The sequence below is a fragment of the Rhinolophus sinicus genome, linkage group LG04, assembly GCF_036562045.2.
Source record: "Rhinolophus sinicus isolate RSC01 linkage group LG04, ASM3656204v1, whole genome shotgun sequence".
Taxonomy (NCBI): domain Eukaryota; kingdom Metazoa; phylum Chordata; class Mammalia; order Chiroptera; family Rhinolophidae; genus Rhinolophus; species Rhinolophus sinicus.
The window spans coordinates 54,803,808-54,831,651 of record NC_133754.1 but is presented as its reverse complement, the minus strand read 5'-3'; the positions used below and the strand labels follow the sequence as shown (position 1 = coordinate 54,831,651).

Here is a 27,844-nt window from a genome sequence, read left to right as displayed (position 1 = left end):
GACGGGCGCGTGGCCAGACAGCAAATAAATAAGTAGTAGTAGTAGGATTTGAATGTCCTAGAGTTCAAATTTGACACTGTGTCCATGACATAATTAAAAGAGAAGTGAAGAAAATGTGCTGTGACATCTTGGCAAGTTTGAATAGTGTTTTGGGGGATAATGACTGCATAAGCCCCAAGTTAATTGTAATCACAGCCATTAGTTGGGAGTGGATAGTGGCCACAGCAGCAGTTCTGGGAGCAGTGTTGCTCACTGCTATCAGAAAGTTCCAACGTTCCCCAAAGGGGTTCTGTTAGGAAATTAATAAACACTCAGACAGAGGGTTACCTTGGAGGAGACTATTCTGTTGTCTGGGTACCTCTGTGGAATGTAGGCCTCAGCACCTGGGGGCGGCTCCTTGTGTCCCACGTAGATGGTCCGACTGTCCACCCAATTCTCTTCTCCAGCACACTGTGGAAAACAGAGTGGCGTTAATCCAAGTGCCTGAGACTCTGGGTGTGAAAGTTCTTCCCTGAAGTGTTGGCTTTAACACGTGTCCTTATTACAGAAACCTGTGCTGGCCGACTTACAGTGGAGTCATGGGGAAGAGCTGGGCCCCACCTTCCAAGGTCAGAGTCACCCTAACTTTACTCAACCTTCATGGCTTAAATTCTTCAGATCCCTGACCAATTCTTCAAGGAAACAGTCTGAGCGGGCTGTATGTACTCCCAGTGAGAGCTGAGGGGTAGCCTTGAAAAGCTAATTTTCAGTGCAAACAACACAGGGTGGGTTCGTATGAAAAATAGTATGCAGTAGCAAGACCTTAAGACTTCCAAAAGAGAAAAGACAATGATGGTTACAAATTTGTGGCAAGGTCTTTAATGAAAGAAGAAAGTAAAACCTTGAGTTCAGAATAGAAAGACTATTCAACCATTTCAGGTATCTTCATCAATAAGGCTTTCCTAGAAAGAGAAAGGACATCTTTGTTCTACTCAGAGTATTGTACACATGAGGCATTAACTAAATATCTTCTGACTAGAAGAATCTTTTAAAAACACTCAACCAGACCATAGGCTATCAGCACTGAAGTGTCCAAGACACTTTAGTTACTGATGAGAAAGTAAAATGCAGCCTCATATAGCCGCCCCAGCATGGGGTCTTAGGCCCTCTCAGACTGGCAGTCCCAGCATGGGGTCCTGGGCCCCTCTCAGACTGGCAGCCCCAGCATGGGGTCTTAGGCCCTCTCAGACTGGCAGCCCCATCACGGGGTCCTGGGCCCCTCTCAGACTGGCAGCCCCAGCATGGGGTCCTGGGCCCCTCTCAGACTGGCAGCCCTGGCATGTAATCCTAGGTCCCCCTCAGACTAGTAGCCCAGCATGGGATCCTGGGCACCAGATCTCAATTCTTCTAAAAGAACACTGAGGACATCAGTTTGTCTGGGGTCTAATAAGCAGTGCTGAAAAGGAGACAAAAACCTTCGTATTTGAAGAGAAAGTCCGTGTGAGGGAACAGGAAGAATGGGAATCGGAGCCAAAGATCTGGCTTATTGTCGCTGAGACAGTCACGTGCCTCAGAAACGTTGGCTTTTCTGAACTTTAACTTCATCATCCACGAGGGAAGTGACAACACTTTACTCAGAGTTATTGAGAATGAACTGAGGCAACAAAACAAAACACGTGGCGCTGCTCCCAGCCTGGCACAGCTTCCTTCTTCCATCATCACTGTGTCTACACCTTTGTAGCCTCAGGGAACCCTCATTTTTTGAAGCCAAATAGGGAAACAAACAATCCAGCATTTCTATTGTTTTAAGTTATTATAAGTCTTACATTGCCTTTTTTTTTTCTTCGGTGCTTATACTATCACCTCCTAGGCTCATCTACCACCTTCTTTGGGGATAAGAATGCTTTTCATGTGTGTCCTGACCCCACATCCCAGGCCCAGCACATTATCGACAGTAGCTGCATTTTTGCATATTTCCTTAGTAAGTTGCACCCACATAAAATTTTGTTAGGGTCTAGCTTTGCGAGACAGTCCATGTAAACTAAAGGATAAAGAGCAAATCAGTCTTTGTAACTCTACCCATGCTTCAGAGATGCCCGGCAGGGACACAGGAAATGGCACAAGATCCCTGGGACAGAGCGGATATGGCCACTTCCTGCCTCACTCTACAGGAGCCAATGCTTCTTTCCCGGCACGAACTTGGCACAACAGGCTCCTCCAAGGAGGCTGTTGCTCTGTGGTAACAAGGTGACCAGCTCGGGTCACCAACAAGCTTGAGCCATGCCTCCTCGGCTGTCTCACTTCCCCACGGCCCTGCCCTGCTGCCTTCCCGTTTTGGATGAGGCCACCAGTGAGGGATGTTGACTTAAAAAACCTGCGTAAGAGCTTCATAAATAAACCTGTGGAGACGAAAGTTAAGAAAATAGAGAAAGTCCTTGACTTCCCTTTATTGCTCAGAACATAGCCAAACATGTGCTTCTCATTCTTGTGGATTCAGGAAGTTACATTGAAAAAGAACATATAATAAATGAACCAGAAAAGGCATAAAAATATAAATTTTAATACAAAAATAGAAAATGTTTCTCCTAAACTTCAAAGACAGCAGTTGGCTTTTAGCCCCAGTACAGACTCTGGAAGCGCAAATCTGCCTCCGGGCCAGGCCGTGCCCATTCCTGGGAGCTGGTGCTTCACAGGCACGTCCGACCCACGGCAGAAAGGACCCCTGTCTCTATGGAGGTAAAGTCAGAATGAATTTTATTAAGTCCAATTTATATTTTTGATACTGTCTAATAGATGCTTATTGTTTTTAATGTAATTACTTAACACCTGAAATATAACTCAACAGCGCAGTGTCATTTTAGTAATATAAGTCAGAACACTATTTCTGCCTGTGGGACAAGATCAGAAAATAAACTGGACACCAACATGCAATGGGACTTGCCTAAATCATCACAACAAAAAATTCATTTGGGAATGAACCATGTACTCACTAAAGGAAAGCTAAACCCTGTGTAAGAAAGCTGCCTTCATATTATTCGTTGAGGATAAAAATAGAAGCAATAACCCAGAGGCTCCTTGCTTCTAGGTATTAACTTGTTACCACTCAATGAACTGAAATGTCAGGGAAGCCACGTTTCCACCTGACTTCGCTCACTGCTTAGTCAGCATAACAGAGCCCAAGGAGTGAGAGAGGAATTATACTTTCTGAGGTCCTAAAGCTACCAGATAATCTTTCACATGGCACTGACAGGCAGGAAATGTCTTTGGGTTTAGATTAAGACCAAGGTGAGTGCTGTGTGTTGTTCTCTGCACGAATGTTTGGTTCTATTACATTGTTTTGTACACCTGAAACAAAAATAATATATATATATGCAAATAAATAAATAAATAAACAAATAAAAAGGCTAAAATTAAATATTCAAAAGGTATAGAAAATGCAACAAAAAGAACACTCCTGGAGGATGCCTGGAATAACCACCAAGGTTATAATTATGCCTACACAGTTGTGCGTGTGTCCTGCTGCTACTGACTGGCTCTGTGACTATGGACAAGTGACCCAACATTTCTGTTAGAATTTCATCAATAGTAACGTGGAGGGATTAGTCTTGATAAACTTTATGATTCTTCCAGCGCTAAGATTCTAGTTCTCTGCACACTTAGCAGTGAAAACAAACTTATGAGCCCCTATTATTCAATTTCTTAGTCTAGCCAGTCTTGAACCAAATATCAATGAGACTATCTGCTCGCAACCTATGGTGCAAACAAAATGGAAGTTATGCCACACGTAGTTCTAAGAACGAAGATGTGGGTCATCATGAAATCTCCCAAGGGCAGGGAGTTGGAGATACCAGCCTCTCTTTCTAGGTGTTTGTCTTGGATAGTATGGGTGATACTGCCCAACGAGCCCAGTGTGACTTCCACTGTCCGATGGCCAGAGATGTTCACCAATAGCGCAAGGCTGACACCAGGCTCTAACTGGTCTTCCTCAGCTAGAAGACTTCCTAAGGGCTCACTATAGCACAGGTGTCCAGACCTCATCAAGAAGGCACCTGACATGCGCGCTGGAAGGCTGGCATCAAGTTCTAACCTAAAGCACAAGTCTAGGCTGTGGGAATGAGGCTGAGCACTCAACTGCTTCTAAGATTCAAATTTACCTATCAACACACCCTGAGCTATTCCCAGAGGAGGTGGTGGAGGGGTTCCCATTGGGATTGACCAACCCACCCTTGGCTAACATCGTTAGTTGGTGGTGAAATGCAAATCAAAACCACCAGGGGACACACTTCATACTCATTAGGATGGCTATAATAAAATATAATAAAAATGATGGACAATAACGTGTTGAGGAGGATGTGGAGAAATTGGAACTCTTATATATTGCTGAAATACAAAATCGTGCAGTTGGTTTGGAAAACGACTTGGCAGTTTCCTCAAAAAGTGAAGCACAGAATAACCATATGACACAGCAATTCTACTCCTAGGTATATACTCCCCCAAATGAAAACATATTTCCACATAAAAGCATGTACATGAATGTTCATAGAAATCTTATTCATAACAGCCAAAAGAGGGGAACAACCCAAATGACTATCAACTGAAGAATAGCTAGATAAGGTGTGGCATATCCATATAACGGAGTATTATTCAGCCATAAAAAGGACACATGCTACAACATGTGTGAACCTTGCAAATGTACGCAAGTGAAAGAAACCAGACAGAAAAGGCCATATGTTTTATGACTCCATTCTTGTGAAATGTCTAGTTTAGGTGAATCCATAGAGACAGTGTTTGCCAAGGGCTGGACAAGTGACTGCTAATGGTTTCTTTTTGGGTTGATAAACATGCTCAGGTTTGGAGGGTGGTGATGGTTGCACAACCCTGTGAATATATTCCAATTGAGACCAATGAATCATATACTTTAAGAGGGTGAACATTACAGCATGTGAGTTATACCTCAATAAAAATATTATAAATATTTTTGCTTAAACGAATGGCATATGTGGTTCACATGCATGTGAAGTAATTATTTCTCATTCTAGAAACATAATGGGTAATGTTTACACCAAAAGATCATATAACTCACTTGTATGACTATCATTAGATAATTCCTCTCATTTTCAGCTTGCCTTTGGTTCAGTTACTTCAGCATTTTTTGTTTGTTTGTTTGTTTTTCTTAGAGGGAGACGTCATTCTTAGGTATCCAAACTGCTAGAAACTCAGGCATAAAGCTCTTCCTAAAATCTTTTAGAAAGTGAAATACCCATCAGGAGACATGACCAGATATAATCTCATACAAAAGACCTCTTGTCCATAGTGAATAGTTATTTTTCTTATCTATTAATCCATGAGCAAATGAAAAATTACCTCAATGAAAAATGAGGATGTGTTACTGACTAAATCAGTGACTTTTTAGTCTAACTCTGAAAATGGTAGGCTTTGATGGGGTCCTCTTAACATTTCTTGCCTAGTAGAATTGGATGGAAGAACAGTTTGCAGGGACTTTGGAAGTTACCAAGCTGGACCATCTCATTTCCTAGAATGACTGAGCGTGTAGAGACTTTGTCTTGCCAAAGCTCAGCCCTGTTACTGACAGGCACGAGCATGTTGGTAAAAGGTCTTCCCAAGCTTCTGGGTGAGCTCCACCCACTTCACCACCTGCTCACTGCCCACAGAAACATACATTTTTGCTAAAGGTGTATGTGTGGGGGTAGGATGCTAAATATGTCCATATGTTTCATTTCCATAATACATACAAAAGATGCAGTGCCAAAGAACTGGGGGACAGAAAAATGAACCACAGCGAGCCTTACAGGCAAAAGGTCTGTGACATGGACTCCATCGTGTCACCCTGCCTTCTTGGCCAGGGGAGCCTCCTGGAAGAAATCCATGCCTGGAGCTGGGCAGGGCTGGGGTGAAGCTAGTGCACAAGAACGAGGTCGCTGGAGAACCACGTGAAGAATAGAATGAGGTGGCTCACACCACACGAAGGGCCAAGGAGGAGGACGTTACCCTCTACCTCCCCTCTCCTAACTAGTGTGTGCTCAGGAAACATGGCGCCTCATGGGATGCCCACGGCAGCCACCTTTCCAGAACAAGGGAGGATAGCTGCAATTGCGTAAAACAGGAGCTGGGGAGAAAATGTCACTATAACTCATGCTGACACAGCTACCCGTATAGCCTTCAGGGTTACTGCCCTTCATCCTTTTTTTCTAAAGATATTTTTGACATTTGGGTTGATCCATTGCTGCCTGAAAAACAGTCTTCCTGACAGGTAGGGTGCATGTGTTGGTGGCCGAGGAACTATTCGGAGTACAAGGGAAGCATCAACTGTGAGGGAATGCTCTCTAACATTCCCCATGTCCCCCTCTGCTCCAGTGACACTCAGGCTCAGAAGATCTATGGCGTAATGCTCCAGTGTGTGCCGAAGTGTTCAGTTAAATATTAATTCCCGCTCTCCCAAACCTCTGAGACTGGGACTCGGAACTGCTCACCCTCCAAGTCACTTGACTGATTTTCTCTCTTTAAATAGACTTGGTATAAACTTCCTCTTGACAGAGAGTAATACCAAACCAAGAAGCACCATCAGGGAGGCCTGAGTCATAACAGGAAAATGTCATCAACAGTTAACTAGCAAAGTGGCTTAAACAGGGTCCAGTGTCAATCAGCTATTTTAAAAAATGAGTGACGATGCTAGTCTAGGCCACCACGTGACCTTACCCACAACTAATAATAAAGTACTAACAGGAGCGAAGCAGTAATTCTGGGAGGACAGGAAAAGCTGAGGGCACTAAAGACTTGACTGTAAGTAAGCGCTTAATCCTGGTGGATAAATGGAAGGATCTAGGCTCTGTTCTGTCTTTAATGTAAATCATCCTTTTGTCCAGCATATCCACACTGTACACACTACCCGTCCATTAGTCATTTAGTAGCTGTTTTGGTTCTCAGATCAACTGCTGTGGTATTACAGTGCTTGTAGTCAAGTAACTCTTACTTAATAATGGCCCCAAAGGGCAAGAGCAGTGATGCTGGCAATTTAAGAGAAGCTGTAAAATGCTTCCTTTAAGTGAAAAGGTAGGTGTGTAGGCAGAAACATAGCATATACAGTGTTCAGTACCACCCATGGTTCCAGGCAGCCACTGGGGGGGAGGGGCTTCTTGGAACAGGTCCCCCTTGGATAAGGGGGGACTACTATATTTGACTGTCTGGCCGGTCCCATGTGAGAAGTGAGGGTAAACTATAGGTGGTCAGTGATTAATCCTGACCTTTCTGGTCTGGTGGAGGGTGTGGGTGAGAGCTCCACTGTTGGTTCCGGTCTGGCAGGTGTCAGCAGTTATTTTTTCTTTTTTTTCATATATTAGTTCCAGGCGCACAAGACAAAGTAACACTTAGACGTTTATCATTTATATCCCTCACACTGTGTGAACCCCCCTCTCCCATCCACTATCTCTCCAGGTGTCTGCAGTTTTTAAAAGTAAAGGTAAATCTGAGAACCAGACAGGAGTGAAATTAGCTTTCATAAAAGTTCTGTTAAAAACGAATCACATTAGGATTGTTGTGTTCTGTTTCTTGTAGGAGGCACTGCCACTGCCTGGAAGCCCGGGACCCTCAGCACGTCGTGGATAGGTTCTGATCTCTCCAGGAGTCAGGAGGGAGTCCCAGGCTCTCTGCAGAGAGCAGGAGGAAGAAACGAACGGCAAACACGGCCTTTGAGAGTCTGCTTTTCCCCATGCTTCTATTGTCTAACTTGCAGTGAGGAATATTAGTTATATCATCCCAAGAGATATTATTAACACTCTTGACAAATCTTAATGTTTCAAGGGTATTTGCATCCTGCTCTAAGCCAGAAAAAAAGCAGATCATGTATCCAAATTATAAATGCAGGGTTATTTCAGCTATTTAATTTTAAATCTACAAACTGTCAAAATACATAAAATTGCCTACCCATTTCTCTCAAAAGTAGTGTCCGAAACTAGGCAGAAATCTCAACAAACTATTTCTATCCTGTTTGCTTTGATACATGTACAGGTAAGGAAAGATCACTGTCCGGGCACAGACTGGGCTTGAGAGAAAAAGGTACCTGAAAGGTGCTAAGCCAGCAAGTCTTCACATTCGCAGGAGTTCAGAGTGATGAGGGAAATACTGCAAAAGCTACAGGGCAGAAGAGGGCACTTCTGCTTTGCCTGGCCATCTCTCCTCAGGGATGGAGAGAAGGGCGAAATTAGGAAAGAAATGGAGTGGCCTGGAAAGGCTGGACTGGTCTAGCGCAGACTGGGGCACATGAGCTGAATCTGAGAATCTTGTAACCATCTTGGCCCCGTTCACCCAAGCACTGGCCCTGATGCCCTCCTACTCACCTTTCAGCCCCTCTTCCACCCACTCTGTGAAACCTCCCTTTCTCCCCAGAGCAGTAAGTCACCATGCAGTGCTTCCCCAGGGGAGCATGCATAGGGAGGAGGTGTTTAGAACCTCCACATGGCCGTAAAAGGGGGGTACAGCACTCTACCCCCAACATGCATCATCTACAGAAGTTGTCCTCACTGTGCAAATACATCTAACATCAGCAGCTGCGACCCAGAGAGCTCTGCAGATGTGAGAGATAAACTTCCTCCCACTGTGAAGTGATGCAGATAAAATGTAGAAGACAGACTCATTAACCCAAATGCTGTCTCCCTCTTCCAGGGCCTTCTCTAGGATCCCATCACCCAGTTCTGCAGGGAGCTAACTCCACAAAGCATCAGTTTCCCAGTACCTCAAAGGGCTCTAATCTGGGGGTCGGGGGAGCAGAAGGAAGCCCCATACCTCATTAGAACGCAAGAGGTGATGAGAAACTGTGCCTGACACCCTCCCAGGAGGTTAGGGGGTTCGGGGGGTGGAGATGGCCCTGCAGGCCTTCACCTCCATGTTCCTGGGGATCACAGATTTCTGCCAAGGCACAGGGAAGCTATGAGTTAAGGCTTTGCCTATGTGGTCCACAAGGACATGTGGAAGGTCCCTGGTGTTCCATGGGTAGAGCTGGTCCCCAACAAACATACTCTAAAATAATATTGCTAATAAGGGATTTGTAGCTGGGATATATAAGAGACTGTCACAACTCAATAATAAAAAGACAAATAATGAGAATTTAAATAGCTATTCACCAAAGTTCCACAAAGGGCCAATGGCACCTGGAAAGATGCTCCACATCAACAGCCGTCAGAGCAACGCTCACCACACCTGGCTGAGGGGAGAAGCCAGACACAAAGGGCCAGATACTGTTTGATACCAGGCACATCCACAGACACAGAAAGTGACTTTTTGGTTGCCGGGGCTGGGTCGGGGAGGGACTGCTAATGGGTACTGCGTTTCTTTTGGGGGTGATGAAGGTGTTTTAAAATTAGATCACGGTGATGGTCTCATAAGGTGGTAAATAGATTAAGAACCATTGAATTGTACTCTTTAAACAGGAGGATTGTATGAAATATAAATTATATCTCAGTAAAGCGGCACCGTAGCTCTCTCTCTGCCCATCCGTTAGGTCCAAGCATTTCGCATCATTTGTTTCTGAGGCCTTACAGCCCCCACCTCACCCTGGGTCGGGGCAGCAGCACCTCCCTTCACTGAAGCTGCTTTTACCTTCCTGCTTCTCTCCCCACAGCAAGGCATGGCTTTTATCAGAATGCAGGAGTCTCTCCATTTTAGGGAAACCTTATAGCATTTTGAAGGTTCGGTTTTTAATATAGAGCATTTCTTAATGGATAAAACTGACTTCAAAGCTTTTCCAAAGGAGTACGCCCAACAGTGGAGAAACTTGAAATTTTTACACCCAAAGTACCATGGGATAAATACAGCTGAGAGCAAACGTTAATAATATCCTCACCTCACTGTGGGTGTAAGCCGAGGGGAATAACACACTTCTAGTGATAGACTGTGTCTATCAATTGTTTTAGATGCAATGGCTGTGCTCTCCCCCCTGAACTGCAAAGCCAAATAGTAAAGAGAAGAAGAAAGAGGGATTTCACAGGTGTCTCTCCCCTTTCTCTGCCTCTCCAGGAAGGACAAGATTCTTCAGAATTTAGAATTCACTCAGAAAATGGCTAAGTGACCAAAAGGAACCAAGTCTCAGCAGTCATGGTTTCACCAATTTTGCCATCAATCTTACCAGGATTTGGGGGATGGCTGCCTGAGCATAAAGTTAAAAAGCACACAAGGACAAAAGAGACTTTTAAAAATATGCCTGAAAATCCATTTTAGCCAGTGTTAGTCACCTAATGGAAGTTTTGCATTTCAGCTGAAACAGACAAAACCTATTAGCTGTATAACATTGTGGGACTGGAACCGGAACACAAGCATGTAATCTAGCCTCGAATTACTAGATCAATTTTTATAGAGGTGGTTCCTCCCAACGACCATTTTTCAAATTTACAGAGATCCAATGACAAAGCAGTCCCTTGTTCTGGTGTCTGTTTATAGCTTTAAAAGGCAACATTTCTTGTTTGATGGGTAGAAGACAATATAGGGCTTAGGTGTTTCTAAAAATAGGCCTTTTTCTGGCTCCCTTTTCACAAACAGCTCCAGCATTCTCGTGATGAAGACAGTGGTGACGCTGGCTCCTTTTGTCCGCCCAGCCCTCATTCCACACATGTTGTCTGAGCCAGGGGGGGTTTTATTATACCTGAGTGAGGCTGCTATAAGCCTCACTCAGATGTAATAATATAATACAAAGGGAAACCTATGTGTTGATAAGATCAAAGTTCTCTGCCATGAATCATCAGCCTTTCTGGTGTCCAGTAAACAAGGTCTGGACTTCAAGGCTTCGAGGCCTCCCATGGAGAAGCCGAAAGCCAGGGTGTGCCCTCCCTTCTGTCCTCACTGGACCTGAGCCCCTGGCATCTGCTGGTGCACAGGAAGAAAACCTCCCTGCACTCTACTCACTCTCACCATAGTCAATGGTTAACAAGTGGTTTTTTTCTTCCCCGACAAATCTGGGGCATTTCTAAGGCACCTGGTGGCATTTTTCTGCCATGAACATATTTTTAACACACAATTGTTTGGAACACACAAGCACAAGTGACGGTCCACTTCACTTGGAAACAGTGACTATCTGGAAAACATGAAACACCAGCTGATCTAAACTGTAATTTACTGGGTCCAGAATCAAAATAGAAATATAAATTCTCACCACACATGACCTTTAGCTGATTCTGGACTTGCCTCGTTCATGGTAGTAGGAAGAGACTCAGAGCTTCATAGAAGGTTTCATGGCCAGGGGGCGTGTAGAGATTAGAGGAAGGGGAACCTAGGACTCAAGAAACTGTAGAGCCCGGGAGCTGCTTGGATGGGTAAGAAACACTGAAGACTGACTCCCCCAGTTCTTGTGAAATGCAATAGGAGCAAAAACAACACCAATGTCATCCAACTCAATCTATGTTTTTTGACAAAAATAAGTTTCCAGATGAGGCAGCATATGAAGAAGCTGCCATCTTTAGTGCAACTTTAATGTGCAAATCACAGGGCAGTAATCAAAAGGAGAGGATGTCCCATCCTGGGTTTCCCACTGTGGCTCTGAGCGACTCCCTCACAATGGGCTTTATCACTGCATTTGCAGACATGGAGACACCACCGCCTTTGCCACAGGTTATCAGAAGGGCTCAGAAGCCTTGCCACAGAGAAGGCAGCCTTCTGCTAAACTCCGTAGGTAAATCACCTTTCACCAGCTACTCTGCTTGTTCCACTGAGGCTCGGCTCACCTAGAACACCAGGGACAAGGGTGGGATTCATTGTGTGCTGGCTCAGTCTGGGGTGGGTCATGGGTGGGGAGAATGAAGAGAGGAACGGGGTAGTACCCCTACATAGGAGGGGCAGCACTGAGACTAGCTCAGGAGACCAACGAACCTGAGTAGGGGGCATGTTCCCAAGTCAGGGAACCAGGGCCTGTTAACAAGAATCAACAACTGAAATCCAAGCTGACATTAAAAAGTGGGGGTAAGGGGGAGAAGATGGGCCAAAGTGGGTGACCAGGTGGTAAAACAAAAGATTCTAGGAGGGGAGACAAGGTTTACAAATATTGAGAGGCCTCTAGAAAGAACCATACAATGAGGTATTAGAACTTGAGGCCAGCTCCCCTGCCCCAGGGGTCAGAGAGACCCAGCTGGGCCCCAGCCACAGAGGAAAGCCCAGCACGAAGGCCATGGTGCCCAACTCCAGCCCCAATATCAAGGACACAGGCCACTGCTGTCCAACCCTGTTGGTTCCATCCCCAAAGAGAAAGGGACATAGACTCATGAATCATGATGAAATAATTACTATTTTTCCATGAGCCAGAGGCTAAGGGCTCCATGGCCCATAAGGCATCACTGTGACCCTGTGTCCCCAAGAGCTTCAAAAGGGGCCATGGAGGTCGGAGTCTCAGCAGTCCCACACTGGTGGTCAGCAGCAGTGTGCTGGCACGGGGGGCATCAACACTGGTGCTGTTTGTGAAGAAGGAAAAGGCACGGGGACAGAGACCAGGTTCCAAGGAGGACAGCGGAGCGGGGTCCTCCTCCACTTCCTACACCTCCCTCCACCACTTGCTAACCTGCACCTAAAGCTGTTCACTCCTCTCCATGTACCCACCCCCCTAGTAACACCCCATTCATTATGACAGAACTATATCCTGCTGTGTCTCCAGCTATTAAAATTGCAATGCAAGTTCAGTAGCTTCTCAATAGTAAAACGTGGATAAAGATACTAGAACACTGACAATCCAAATAAATTGGCACAGGGGTCAGCAGAAAGCATCGCATTTAGGACGGTGGATTTACATCACTCAGCAGGAGAGATGCTCAAATAACCAAGTATCCAAGCCCGCAATTCTTCATAAGGCGCTATAAAAACTGTCACCCAGGAGGTCGATGCGAAAACCATGTGATTTCTATATTTACTTCCCACTAGTGATTCTCTCTTTCCAGAGATGAATTAGCCAGAAACTAGGCAAACTTAGCCAATTCACAAACAAGAATGTGTTGGTATACATGTAGGCTTTTAACAGCTGAAATTATATACCTTCAACTGCCTTGTAGGCATATTTTCTAAATATTGAATATATATCTAATGAAGGCAACTGCAGGACTGAGTCAGGAATTACGGCACACTGTTTAGTGAAAATACTGACAAATTGGATAACAACATACACAGAACAGCTTCAGCAATCGTGGTTCAGCTGGCTGGCTACAGGGAAACAGGCTGCCTGAAATCCAGCATGAATCTCTGAAATCAAAGCTAAGGCTCCATTTGGGGAACATAACTGCATTGGAGCCTGAGGCTAAAGTCAACCCCTCGTCACCCAACCCCACAGAGGCCTGTGCCTTGGGACTAGGAAGGTGACCAGCCAAAGGTCACCGCAAGTACTTGGACCACGGCTGTGCTGATGGTGGCAGAAAGCAGAGGTGAGAGCAGACGGAACTACTGGAGGAGGCTCTCCATGCGACCTGCCTCTTTTGCCTGAATGCGGCTCCCACCGCGGTGCTGTCATGGGCCATCCAGGGCCAAAAGCCAGAGTGAAGGGAAGGACAAGGGATGAGGTAGAAAGGGACAGTCCCAAAAAGCAAAGCTGGGTCTGGAAGGGCTGAGACTCAGAACACAGCGCTGAGGGGACAGGGCTTCCTGAAGCCACCTAAGTCACCCAGAGAGCAGTGAGCTGAAATGTCATGGCAAAATTACAGTGAATAGTTAATGTTCATTTTATTAACATAATAAAATAGTCCATGAAACATTTCCAGGCCTCAAAGTTCATAGATTTTGACTAGATATTAACAAAATACAAGCTCACTGTCCTCAAGAATGTACTCTGGTCACTCCCCCCCCCCCCCCCAGGTCAAGTGCTCCCTATGGCCTGCAAAGAGAGACCAGAAGGGTCAGTGAGAGAAGCTTCCAGAACAGGAAGCTGCAGGCCTGGAGGGATGGTCAGCAACTGTCCCAGTATGTCTGCAGGAGGTGAGACTTAGTACGCCACCTCACAGACAGGTGTCAGGAGATCATAACAAAAGTAGACACCTCACAGAGAAAGGAAGCCGAGTTCACTCTCCCCACTGTTACTCAGTGATGCTCTAATCTTTCTGGTCATCCTGGGGAGGCAGCTGTCCGGCCTCCAGGCAGCAAAAGATGAAAACAGGTAAAGCATAGTCAGAATGGCTCCTGGGTCTCAGCTCTGACAGAACTCATAGGCGGAGGCAGAGATGCGATGCTTGCCATGGGGCCATCCTAGACACAGCAGCTGGGGCCTGCACTGTCTTCCTGAAAGGCCATGGGGGCAAATGGGGACCACCCGTTCCCGGTCAGCAGGTCCAGAGGGACAGCAGCAGCAGGAGGAATCGTTATGGAAGCCAGGGTTTCGGGAGATGGTGGAGCAACATCCTCACAACGGGCTCCCACAGCCAGTTTCCTCAGCGCGTCATAGTCCTACCAAGAGCAGAGCTCTTTGGGATGAGGGTGACGACGCACAACCTACAGTCTGGTGCTCCCCATGAGCAGGCCTCCCTCCTGTGGGCCCCAGGACAACTGCTTCAGGGCTGGCCCCACTCGTGGGCACTGATCCTTAGGAACAATGGGGTTGGGATGCAGGGGGCACGTGTAGCTGCTGCCTCTCTGTTGGGAGAAGTCACCCCTGGGCCTGGGAGCCATGCGTCTCATGTAGGCCTCCAGCCCACATGACAACAATGAGTAAAAATGTATAAAAATGGTGGTAAATGGGTGGCCACACAAAGATCCCCCCACCCCCCATGCCCCAGGCTCTATTCCCTGGTGCTACAGGGGCAAGTCCTGTGAGGAGGGGCCATGAGAAGCTATGTACTGCAGAGCTGGCCTGACATAAGGTTAGAGTAAAACGCATCTCTCCCCTGACTAAGGCCAACGCTGACTCGCCACCACAGGTCTGGAGCCACACCGCTGCCAAGTACCTCAAAGAGGCATGGTTAGCCCCGGGTGTCCCGCCAGAGTCAGCAAGTGGCTGGATTTCAAAGCATATGAACACAGGAAACAAAAAGCATGGTTAATGCACTGTGTTCCTAGAACCTTCAGTGTACTAAAAATCATTGAATAAAACTTTGTGTTTACCTGTGAAGTGGAGCTAGGTTCTGGGTTTAGATAACTATAAAGGTGGGGTAATTTTCATTATCTGAGCAATCCCACACACTGCAGGATGTCAAACATCCCTGCCCTGCCTGCTCATTGCCAACCACTGTGACAACCAAAATGCCCCCCAAATAACTAAAACTCTCTAGGCAGGGAGGTCTGGCCTTCTTTGAGAACCGCAATGGCGGTTAGCACCTGGTTCTCCCTCCCCAAATCATAAACGAATATAATTAAGAAGAAAAGCACATGTGCACTCACTGATTGGCATTCCTGCTGTGTGTTCCCTCCTTCTGGACTCTTCAGTGACCATGGGAAAATAGTGATGGAGGCCAGTGAGAGGCCAGCGATGCGTTTCAGTCCCAGGAGCTAGGACACTCTCAATGTGAGTTGCATAGCGCTTGCTTTCCTAGCTGCCTGTTTTCCCACTTCATAGACCTCCTACCAAAAGGCTGAGGTAGCCAAGACCCACAATGCTGCTTGGAGAGTGCCCACTTCACCCTGGGCACCCCGCAAAAACACCCCTCAAAAGGCAACATCCTACTGTCTCCTGATGGGGACTGGCTCCTTGGAGAGCTGTTTACTCAAGAAAGTAGATGGTGACACTTACTTCTGGAGGAAATAAGATCAACGAGAGTGAAATTTAATGCTCTGATCTGAAGTGAAAATGGCCTAGACATTTGTATGTGAATTCACATTTGTTTATAACTATTGAAACATACTTATTAGGAAATGTTTTAACTAAAATAGCAAATATAACCTCAAGATTAGAATCAATCCCAAGGCAGAGAGTCTGCTGTCATTGTTTCTAGTGAATATTAGAATGTGTTAAATCTGGATATGCTACTATCCCGGGAACTTAGAAGTAGGAGTAATATTGCTGGCCAAAAGAAACCAAGACAGGTGACTCAGAGAGACTGGCTCCCTTGGGCCTGAGTGGCAGGCGGTTTTAAATCTGTACCTGTTGGTACAGACTAATGGCACAGCAGAACAGGAGCAGATGTAGAGGTGTTTGCCACGAAACCCTTCATAGCCCAGAGATCTGCTGTGACTTACGAAGATTTCAGGACTAGCTGGCAAAGACAGGGCTAGCACCCAGGTCTCTACACAATTTTTAAAGTGATTTTCATGATACAAAATTTTTTCATTTAATCTATAATTCCTCTGATGGAGGTGGCTGGCTGCATCTCCTACTTTCTGGCACCTCCCTTACAATGATAAGAATGGTTTCTTTTCACAATACACATCGTAGATTTAAAAGTATACAAGACTTTCCGAAATAATTTTCTGGCTATGTGCTGAATGCTTTCTGAAGTTATAGGAAATAAAATGGAACCAACTGAAAAATGCTTTCATTTTTCTCTCTTAAGAAGCTACCAAAGTGGGGACTCGACAGGGATTGGTGACTGTCATCTCTGTTCTGGTAAAGATGGGGAATTGTGCAATTTGTCATCCTCTTCAATTAAGAACTCACCCTTCCACTCTGCCCTGGAGGACTATGCCTGGAATGTGAGCCCAGGCAGGATGCAACAGCAATACTGAAGTGGAAAAACACAGGGCAGGAACTGAGTAAGAGTGGTGAGGATGTGGGCAAACATACTGTGGAAATCTCCTACTAGTTAAGGCAATCTCAGCAAGAGGGGAAATCAGAGGAAAGCAAGCTTCAAAGCAAAGTGAGAGGGGAGGAGCTGTGTACGGCCCTGGGCAAGTCACGTGTGCGTCCTGGACAGAATCACTGATCAGCTGCCTTCAGGTTTGCACATTCTGTTAGACCGTGTTTGTAGGCATATACTTTTGCCTCTGATATTTTGAGTTTTGTGATTCTAAATCATATTATTCCACAGGCTGTGTCATTTGATCATAAAATGGGTGTGAAGTCCACTGCGTTACAGTGATGAAAGTTTCCAGAAAAGGACCCAGAAGTTAAGCCAGACTAACCACTCCTGGATACTCCGCTTGTGTTACACGACCCAAAAGATCCCATCTGTGGCTTTCTCTTATCTCCAGGTAACAAAATTACTGAACAACATGATGAAAGATTTGAACTACTGTGAGAGACTGAAGAAACACGTTCTCAGTTTTGCTGAATCGAGTGCAGCGCAGTTGTACGGCTCTATCTATCATGTAGTTGACTCTGATGAAGACCTGGCAGTTTCTTGCATTCCAACTGACAATGGCCTTTCGAGTCATAACCATAATCTCAGAAACGGCCTTTCAGTTTTAGCAGCAACAAGAGAAGGATTCCAAGGCGGGAGGGGTGCAGCGATCACCACTTCTGCTGGGATTTTATAAATGCAAAAGTAGACATGACAGGAAGAGGCTTGAGGATTTTCCATGCATTTAAATTCTATGGTAATATACTTTTTTTTTTTTAAATAAAGAAAAGTATCTAGGAGCATACCCAAGTTGGCGGATGTTAACATTTATGACGTCTGACTTAGTGTTCAAGAACTAACACATCACAGAGAAAGTCCCCGATTTTCCTTCTTCAGCCCCTTCTTGGCTGATTTGGTTCATTCTCGTGAACCATGAGCTTCATGTCATTTAACCAGTTGTTCTGTTGGTTTTCTTTTTCCCACAGATTCATTGTTCACTATAGGTGACAGACACTGATAATTTAGGTAAAGTACTGCACATACCTCGTCCCTGTCCGTCACTTCTCTTTTAATTTTCATAATCTTATCACACAGAAGTTTTACACTGTGATGCAAATTTACCGATCTTTCTGAAAACACTTCTTATACCTGGATATTTTTAAAGGACATATTATCTGACTTCAGCTTCTAGGTGATATGACTTTGATGCCTGATTGTCCAGAGGAGGTGACAACTCTGAGAGAACAATAAAGTCTCAGCAAGACAAGTGACTTGCCCAAAGTGGCATGTCTAGGGCAAAGCCCAGGGGTCTGATTCCCTGTCCGTGTCCCACTAGTCAAGGATCAGATGTACTGTCCCAGTTGGTCAGGTCCAGGAGTGCTGAAATAAGATTCTAAGGAGTCTAGCTGTGAATAAATAAATAATTAGGGAAGAATAAAAAACTTTCATAAGTGTTAGTTTTCATGATCTTGATTAGATTAAAGCTCCTTGATAACAGGGATCATATTTAATGTTGGTATCTAGCTTCTACCAGAGTCAGAAACTCAAATACCTGCAGGGCCAGGCAGGTAGCTAAGTGAGGGAAATGGGTGGGTGTCTCCAAAGGCCAGCAGCAGTCCAGGGGCAGCTGCAGGGCCACCAGCTGACCCAAGGAGTTTCAAGGCTTTTTTGAAAACACAATAGAAGGAGCCATGATATTTGGCCTGTGGGCCACACCTGGCTGATGAGCCAGCTACGTGTCTAACATGTAAGATACTTTGGTACCATCCCAGCACCTGTAACTACTAAAAAGACCTGTGGAATGAACTGATAAAACATTTACTACATAAACAATTAACTTTCATGCTTCCCAGGCCACAATATTTAATTCTCAGGTTGATTTTATCAAATTTATCTCAAAGCAATAAATATTTATTGGCAACGCTGGGATCACTACCATCACAACTATCTTAAGCAAATGTGATTCCGAACCTGGAACTTTGAGTCCCTGAGTGAGAAGGAGTAACTGTTCCAGTTTTGAAGGTGTGTTTAATGTGTGTGTGAACTGGCTGACCAAAAATTAGGCAGGTATGTTTGAAATAGAATCTTTGTAAAAAGGAATATTGGAAATGACAACTTAACAACCTGGTTGTAAAGTAACATTGATACGAGTTGTGCAGGTTTCCATCTGAAAAATCTGTTCTACTTAAACACCCAAAGCTCTGGCGGCACTGAATGAGCCCACGGGGCAGCGTGTAATTCTGCACACACCGGGGATTCTGCAGTCAGTGTCTGCCCCACTCAGTGCCCAGCACTTGTGGGTCTCAGTCCTCATTTGTGAAATGGATGGAAGCACAGAAGCTCACACTGAGAGCAACTTCCTTTGACATGACCCTCATGAGTTCTAGATAATTAGATAAGAAGTGACTTTGTTCCCACCTTCTGGACCGCATACGTGGAAGAGATTGAGAAATGAAAAGGCTTGTGCTCTGATCACAAAACCTTCAATGGGTTCAGGCTCGGGGATGACCTACTATTATTCAACATCGTGACATCTTTACATTTCTCTTCCTTTAAAACCCCAAGCTGCATCTGTCACAGAGGCATATCGACAGACGGCTTACTGTAGTTCTTACCAAGCTGATGATGACAGGAATTAGTACAGCATATCGATTGAACAAGGTTTTGTTTTCCGTTGTACACATCTTTTTAAGTGAAAAGCAACTCACATAAAAAATGCATAACTTGTTCCAAGTAGGTTATTATAGTCCTCTAAAAGAATAACTTATGCAAGATTCTTTTTTCAATTGACACGCCATTAATTAAGAATTTGTCATTTCAGAACTGATGACATTCTGTCTGCTTGACAAAATAGAAACAAAATGAAGTTGCTCCTAAAAAACATAAAATAAAATAAAAGCTTACAAAGCAGGTTCCAAAACACTTCCAGATAATCTTGGAAGCATTTAACACAGAAAAAAAAAAAGATAAGGAATGCCTATCTCTGATTTTCACGTCAATAAATCAAAGTAAGTTCTCTGAGCCAACTTACTTCATGATGACAGAGACATTTTATTGGTATAGAAGTTCAATGAACTGTTAACATCAACTGAGAAATCGGAATCATGCCTGGCTTGAACTTCCGCGTTTCATGAATCAGGTAACTACATCCATAAACTTGTGTATGTTAGAATTTCAACCATTTTAATACATTTTTGCTATCAGTTTACTGTAGGTCTCTTGAGTGTATCATCAGAAGTAGCTATACTCCACAATGAAGTACCACTAACATAACACAGAAGTTACAATATGTCCACCCAATAGAGTATTATTCAGCCATAAACAGGAATGAAGCCCTGACACAAGCTACAACATGGATGAACCTTGAAGACATTATGCTAAGTGAAAGGAGTCAGACACAAAGGCCACATATTATATGATACCATTTATACAAAATGTTTAGAATAGGCAAATCTACAGAGACAGAAAGCAGCTTAGTGGTCGGGGACTGGGGGAGGGGAGAATGAGGAGAGACTGCTAATGGATGCAGGGTTTCTTTTGGGGGAGATGAAAATGTTCTAAAATTAGATAGTGGTGACTTTCGTACCACACTGTGAATACCCTGAAAAACACTGACTTGCATACTTTAAAAAGCACGTGAGTTTTATCTCAATAAACCTGATATATATATATATATATATATATATATATATATATATATATATATATATATATATATAAAGAAAGAAGTGGGTGTACTATAAATTCTGGAATAGAAATGAAAACCCATCCTTGTTTTTTGCAGTCTATCCAAATTCAACATACAGGTAATCTTCTCGTCATATCCTTCTTAATTTTGTAGAATTACTGAACATTTTGGCATGAAGAAGGCTGCTCATATAACAGTAGTTACGTGAGCTTCCGGTCACTGAGACAGCAATACAGCATGCCTCTTAAAGGAAAGAAGCAGAAGGCTTCCCTGCTCACCCACTGCGGACATGCGCTCCAAAGGCTACCCTCAGCTTCAGCTTCCGTCTGGATTTAATCTCTCCCTGGGCAGCAGCTCTTCTCTCCTCCTTATAACATCCATCATCTGCTTCTGCCCCCATTACTTAACCACCCGCTCAACTTTCCTACAAGACTTTAACTCTTTGTGGCAGCATTTGGGTCTAATTCTTCCTGGAACAAATCCTCAGCTTCCTCTCAGGACCTTACAGAGGATAAAAAGGAAAAGGTGTGAAAGTACAAACGGCATATTGTCATTTTCACTAGAAAGAGAAGCATCTGGTATTATATTGTGGGGGGGGAAGAAACTTTCCTCTACCCTCCTAGGTTCTTTCAGCTGATCTATTAATTAAATAGACATGAGACAGATTAACAAGAGGAAATTACCAAGTTTACTTACATAAGTATGTGTGGGAACTCAACATACATGAGAGAATCCAAGACCCTACATACATGAGAGGTTCAGACACAAAATGGGAAAATGAGGTGTACGTCATATTCTGAGCTTACGATGAGGTAAGATGCCTTGGGGCTTCAGAGGGGAGGCAGGTCATTGCAGGATAATAAGAAGAGCAGAGGTTCAGTAACTAGTAGTTTGTCCTGCCACAGAGATAGGTCAAAAAAAGTTATTTCTCGTGATAACTCTTATCATGGGCAAGGCGCCTAATTTACATTTTTTCTAGGTAGTTAAGGAGGGGTAGAAGTTTCTCCTGAGCCTGCAGGGCCTCTGTTGCCTTTGACTCAAAATAATCCGCATACCACAGAGGCACATCTCAGGGTGACTTGTTCTGAACCCCTACAATGTTTACTCAAGGAAGTGACAAAGCATACATGTTTTGTATTGAGCGAACGAATTTGTTTAATGATTTGTTTTGCATTTTAGCCAATAACTTCTGATGCCTTCAACTAAGGGGTTAACTTGACTTGAGAATCTGAATGAAGGAAAAAAGGACAAAGGAGGAAGAGAAAGAAGGGAAAGAAAAAAGAGAAGCACTTCATCACAAGAATGTCTTGGGTTATAAGGGACAGGAGTGACTTCCTTGAAATTTTCTTCCAACTTCAACTACCAAACTGAACATTCTAAAGCCCATTTTTTCACCAATTGCTGCCGCTGAGTCAGTTTGCTTTTATGAAAACCATGCACCTAACATAATGAGCCATTTCAAGATAACGCATGTGAAATTTATAAGATGTTCTTCGAGTGTAGTTATTAGGGTGATTCTTTGATTTCACATATGAAGAGCTAGCATGACAGAGTTCAGAAACGTGAAAATGTGTATTGATCAATTCATCTCATGCCATATGTCTGTAGAAAGCAAAGGCTGAAATTTAAATGAGTTCATAGTGTGTGTCCATGTTTGTCCAGCTCTGATGAGAATTCCAATGAGTAATGTGGAGCTGGCTGCAGGAAACACTTGTACGGTAGCACTACTACACTGGAAAGATTTACAAGCCAGTTCTCTGGGAAAACCACCAGTGTCCAGCTAGTTTCTATCTACCCTAACCCAGAGCTGTGAGAGCTACACGGCAGCCCATCATTATATTATATTTCTACATACAGATGCAACAGACGCCCCCAAGAGCATAGGTAACACAAAACATAGTAAAAGAATTTGGAAGCAATACATTTTGAGTGTTTACTACCTTTCTTTTCAATATAACTTATTTAAATATGTTTGTATTATTTTGTAATAACAGTTCCTAAGACTCCTGAACACATACGTCAGCCCAGGCCAGCCCCAGCACGCCTTGAGCTCTTTCCATTGTGGGGGATCTCAAGACTAGAGGATCTCTGAGACGTTTACGCTGCTCTGAAAAGGCTTCCATGAGGGCACATCATTCCTGGGACGCTGTAATTGATGACTGTCAACTTATATGACAATACATAGGATTGATCACCTGGAAGGTAGAATCCGCAGAGCGCACAATTTTAATCCCTTGCACTTAAAATAAAAAGGAAGCCACACAGTACAGATGAGTTGAATGAGTAAGGATGTCTGGCACAATGCCTGGCGCATGGCGGACGCCCGACAATTATTTTCTGAGTGAATAAATATACACATACTGCCTCAATATAGACAAATTAATGCTTTAACTATACTGGACAACAATCCCATTGTGGAAATAAAATATTTGAGAGAGTTTGGGGGTCTTACTCTAGGTATTAACTCTAGATTTAAATGAAGGGTACTCACAAGTAACATTAACACTAATAATAACTATACCAGACATTTACAAAACATTTTACAGTTTGCAGGGCATTCCTATGCATTATCACATCTGCACCACATAGTAACCCTGAAAGATATGATCTTGCTTGCTGACAGGGGAATTGACAAACAATCTAGGAAGATGAGCCAATAATCTTTGTTACCATAAACTAACATCAAGTGCTCCAGCCTCACAAGCTAAGTCAGGAATGCCTTCATCACCCACCAAGACTCATTAAACAGCTGAGCGTCTGCTATGGAATCCACACTGTGTGGACAATACATCCATGTTTAGCCTTGCTTTAAAAAGTCACACCGAATTCTAAAATCATAACCAGAGCTGCCATTTTGAGTGCCTAGTAGGCAGCCAGAAACTTTAAATTCCAACCTTTGCAACAATCCTGAAGGGCAAGTACTTCTTGTTCTTATTACAGATAAGAATCTGCGGTCAGAGATGATGTACAAATATTGCACAAGCCCCTCAGGGAGCTGCTTGAGTTAGATGGTAGGTACATATATGTTTATTATATCCTCTGTATTTTAACTTTTTATTATAGATATTTTCAAACATAAACAAAAAAACTTTTGCAGGGTATAGATGAAACAAGATGGGCCATGAGTTAATTACTGTTGAAGCTGGATTAGATTGGGTTCATTATGCCTTTCTCTTTTCTCTCTCTCTCTCTCTCTCTCTCTCTCTCTCTCTCTCCTCCTCCTCCTCCCTCCTCCCTCCTCCTCCCTCCTCCCTCCCTCCCTCCCTCCTCCCTCCTCCCTCCCTCCCTCCCTCCCTCCCTCCCTTCCTTCCTTCTTTCTTTCCCTCCCTCCCTCCTTCCCTCCCTCCCTCCCTTCTTTCCTTTCTTTCTTTTTAAGGAGGGCGCAGCTCACAGTGGTTCATGCGGGGATCAAACTGGCAACCTTGGTGTTACGAGCACCACTCTCTAATCAATTGAGCTAACTGGCCACCCCAGATATTATTTCTATATTTGAATTTTTTTCATATTAATATTTTACCTGTTATTTTAACTGCTGTATGACATTTTATTATATTCCATAATTTGCATTTTAATTCAAAATAGTAAAGAAAAACACATCTCAAAAATTACTTCAAAATCTAAAATGCTTTTCTACTAAGAGCATAATGTTCAATAAGGCATTGTCAACCTCAGCACTAGAGACATTTTGGCCAGTATAACTCTGTTGCGGGGTCTGTCCTGTGCGTTGTGGGATGTTAGCAACGTCCCTGGCCTCTGTCCACTAGATGCCAGGAGCATCCTCCAACTCTGACAGCAAAATGCCAGATGTCCCTTGGGTGGCAAAATCTCCCTCCGTTAAGAACTGCTATGTTAAATATGTGAGCATTATGAAAACTTTTAGATGATGGACCATGTAATCTACATGTTTACATAATATAATTCTACTCCTCCATTTGTTTTTTAAAATTTGGTTTAAAAATTTCAGCCACATGAACAAATTAGTCACTTTTCCTAAAGCATTTCTGCCTCTGGATCCATGCATGATTAATGAAGCTCCATTTGGTGATTATAGTTCCCTTTGTACGTATATTAACAAACTAGCTTCCTGATTGTTTTACAAGAAAATAATTTTGCGATTTGCTATTCAATACTATTCAACAACTATTTACTGTACAAACCTATTATGTTTTAAGGACTACCCTTACTTCTAGGTCAGCTCATTCTCAGCCACAAAAATTGTAGCCCTTCACATACTCTGGTATTTCCTTTCTCCAAACAAGTGTCTACAAAAATTAATTTTGAAGAAGACAAAATGTCAATGGTGTTAAATTACCAGTTTTTGCCAAACTGTGTTCCTCAGACTATTTGTGGCCCACAAAGTATTTTTCATGACCGCCACAGGAATTCATCCTAGTCCTGTTGTTTTATTTTCTATCTTATCGTCTATCTCTTGTTACAAAACTTTGGGTGAAAAAATGAAAAGACAGGGTCTTAGCTTCAAGCTTATCAGTGACCAGGACTTCTAAATCATCTAGTATATGTAAATAATACACACTGTTTCTCAATCTGCCTGACTAACTCCAAAGGAAAAGGCCCCCAGAGAACCCCTAGGAAGGCAGCTGCCAAAAACCAGGTGGAAGAGTCCCAACACACAGCAACATGTCAGATGTTCCTGGAAATCCTTGATGTTACACTGGCAACTACTACATTTCTCTTTAGCAGTTTTAGGATGGCGAGAACATATTGTGGTTATCTGTGATGGAAAGTAAATGCTAGCATTCTACTATTATTTCAGACGATTATACTACATTATGGTATTTTGTTTGGTAGAGACATGTGGTTTATACCATTCAGAAGGCAATTAAATCTGTATGATCAGAACATCTGACTAAAATTCCTCATTAGTTTTCTCACATAAAAATACACAACGATTCATCACAGAGGGGTGTTTAACAATGCACATGATGCTAAGAGGAGGGGTGGGAGAAAGGAGCCGACATGGAAGGGAGAGTCTGCATTCCAGACATGAAGCTCTGCCTCTGACACACAGGGGCTCCACAGCAAAGGAGATTTTCCTAAGCCCCCACTCCCTACTTCTAGGAAGGTTGAGCAGATTTAGAAACAACATGGTACTGCCATCCATGGCCTTAAGACTGCTGACCCCCAGCATTGAACATTCTGGAAGACTGCTGTAGGGCTGGCTTCTTGTTATTATTCAGGTCTTTGCTCAAATATTTCCCTTTTCCCAAATGCACTATGTAAAATGGCCTTTCCCTCTCTCCCTACAAGCCTACCTTCATTATCCAGGCTTATTTCCTTCTCAGTGCTTACCATATCGGATATAGCTGTGGTTGTTGATATTTTTACTTATCTACTGCCTGACTGGCCCCGCCCGAATGAGTGAATGAAGGCACCTGATTATCCCCACTGACCAGCACACAGCCAGGCACAGCAGGCTCTCAAGTAATACTCGTTGAATGAATGAAACCAAAAGACAAATGATAACTCACTGCTGATATAATTAAACACAGAAACAACCATTATTAATGACAAATATTCCTCACATTTGGACATTATGTTTATACATAGCACTTCTTCAGATTTGTTTTCCTGATTATACCCTGTTCAATTTGAAGACCAGTTCGTAGAGCGCTGGCTCTTTCACCAGCCTCACAATAATCGATGAAATCTACACTCCTCCCAATCAAATAAATCCAAACACGTTCCCATAATAAAATGGAAATCTAACCAATCGCCTTCAACCACACCATAGGGAATGCACAGCCATAGGGAATGCTGTGCATGTCAGTGTATAATAAAAACCAACAAAAAATTCTCCCTTTACAGCCCAGCCTGATACCTGACACCCCCTGGAGAAAGGCGGCCTGCCAGAGTCACTTACAGGCTACATCACCAAGATACAGGGAAAGGCCTTAACACCTAGCTGTCATCCATACCATAGACATAAAATTCCTCTGAGAGGAGTCAGACCTTTTATGACATAATTAGACACAAGGTTCAAAGTAAAATGCCCTGGGAAAGGCATTAACGTATGTTAAATATCTTCCTAGATAATGAATGACTTTATGACTGTGGAAAGGAAAATGGTCCCATAAAAGCATGTGGCCCCCCAGGGGTCATAAAAAGGTTATTATTTGGCCACATTATTTTAAAGCTAATATTTCAAACATATATTCTATAAATTTTAAATATTTTTAAAATATACATACCATGAAGTAGTATATATTGTGTATATATTGACATATGTATGCTACTTTATGTATATTAACATATATACATACATGTTCAGTTATACACCTACATACACACCATAAAGTCAAAAGACAAATGAAAAATTGAGAAAATATTTGTGACATGCATATTAGCCAAAGGGGTAATTTCCTTGATACATATAAAAAGAGCTCTCATTAATCAAGAGGGGAAAGAAAACAGCCCATTAAACCAATGATAAGGCATATTAACAGGCTATTCACAGAGAAAAAAATACTGACATTCAACATTAAAAAAAAATGCCCACACGGTTCATAATTACAGAAATGCTAAATCATAACATCGTTGGTGGGAGTATCCACCCATCAGCCCCTTGGGTGGGAGTTTAGCAGTAAACCAACAACAAAACCCACGCCTTTTGACACAACAGATTCACACTGATACATGTGCTGTATAGATATGTTGACAGACATGTACTAGGGAATGAATGGCCCATTGATAGTGGAGAACAAGCACCCTTGCTTACATCAGTAAAAAACTGTCCATCAAAGTAGGTGGGAATGGACCCTGGAACTGTGCTCCTTCTCTGAGACTCACTAGCAGTGTCGAATGGGTAACTTTCTTCTTTGTTGTGCCTCAATCCCCATCTGCAAAATGGAGCAATAAGGCTACTCTACCTCACAGAGTTGTAAAGATTAAGGACTAGAAACATTGTGGTATAGAAACAATCACTTTATAAATGGTAGTTGGATAATGATAAATAATAATAGTTATCATCATCATCATCATCATCATCTGATTTGTTATAAAAAGGGCAAAAGCAGCACAATGTCCTGACAGGCAGCTTCCATTTCCAGACACTGCTCCAAACTTAAAGTAGGTCTCAGTATTCCCCCCAAAGAAAACCTAGTCCACAAGATACCAGATAGCAAAGCAGATTGCAGTACCAAAAAATTCACCAGGGGTTGAAGGAGGATTGCAGTTTCCTTCCTGAAAGCACGGCTGTCTGTCCCTATTGCAGTTGTCTCCTCTTCCCGTCCACAGTGTGGGAGAATGGGGGGTCCTCTTCTGCCTTCCTCACAGAGTGCCCATCTCCTTAGAAACCAATTTCTCCAGCTTTCTCTGATTAAGATCTAGGTTCCGTATTTTCCCCAAAGGATGTTTGGTGTGTTTGTTTTCCTTTTTGACTTCTGTATATCTCCTTTGCCCATTTTTATCGATAGGGCTCATAATACTTTCTCAACAAGTTAGAATTCTTTTCATGAAAATTTTATTAAGCTTTCGACCA

At 43.4% G+C, this 27,844-nt stretch overlaps 1 protein-coding gene across 3 annotated transcripts in view; it reads right to left on the bottom strand.

Annotated features, from left to right (window-relative positions):
• Nucleotides 1-27,844, bottom strand: part of ATP11A (ATPase phospholipid transporting 11A) — a 132,377-nt gene that overhangs the window by 65,260 nt on the left and 39,273 nt on the right. For all 3 annotated transcript variants that reach the window (XM_019746565.2, XM_019746568.2, XM_019746569.2), the window contains exon 2: nt 328-450. In XM_019746565.2, the coding sequence (XP_019602124.2) occupies nt 328-450 (123 nt within the window). The remainder of the gene's footprint in view (nt 1-327; nt 451-27,844) is intronic.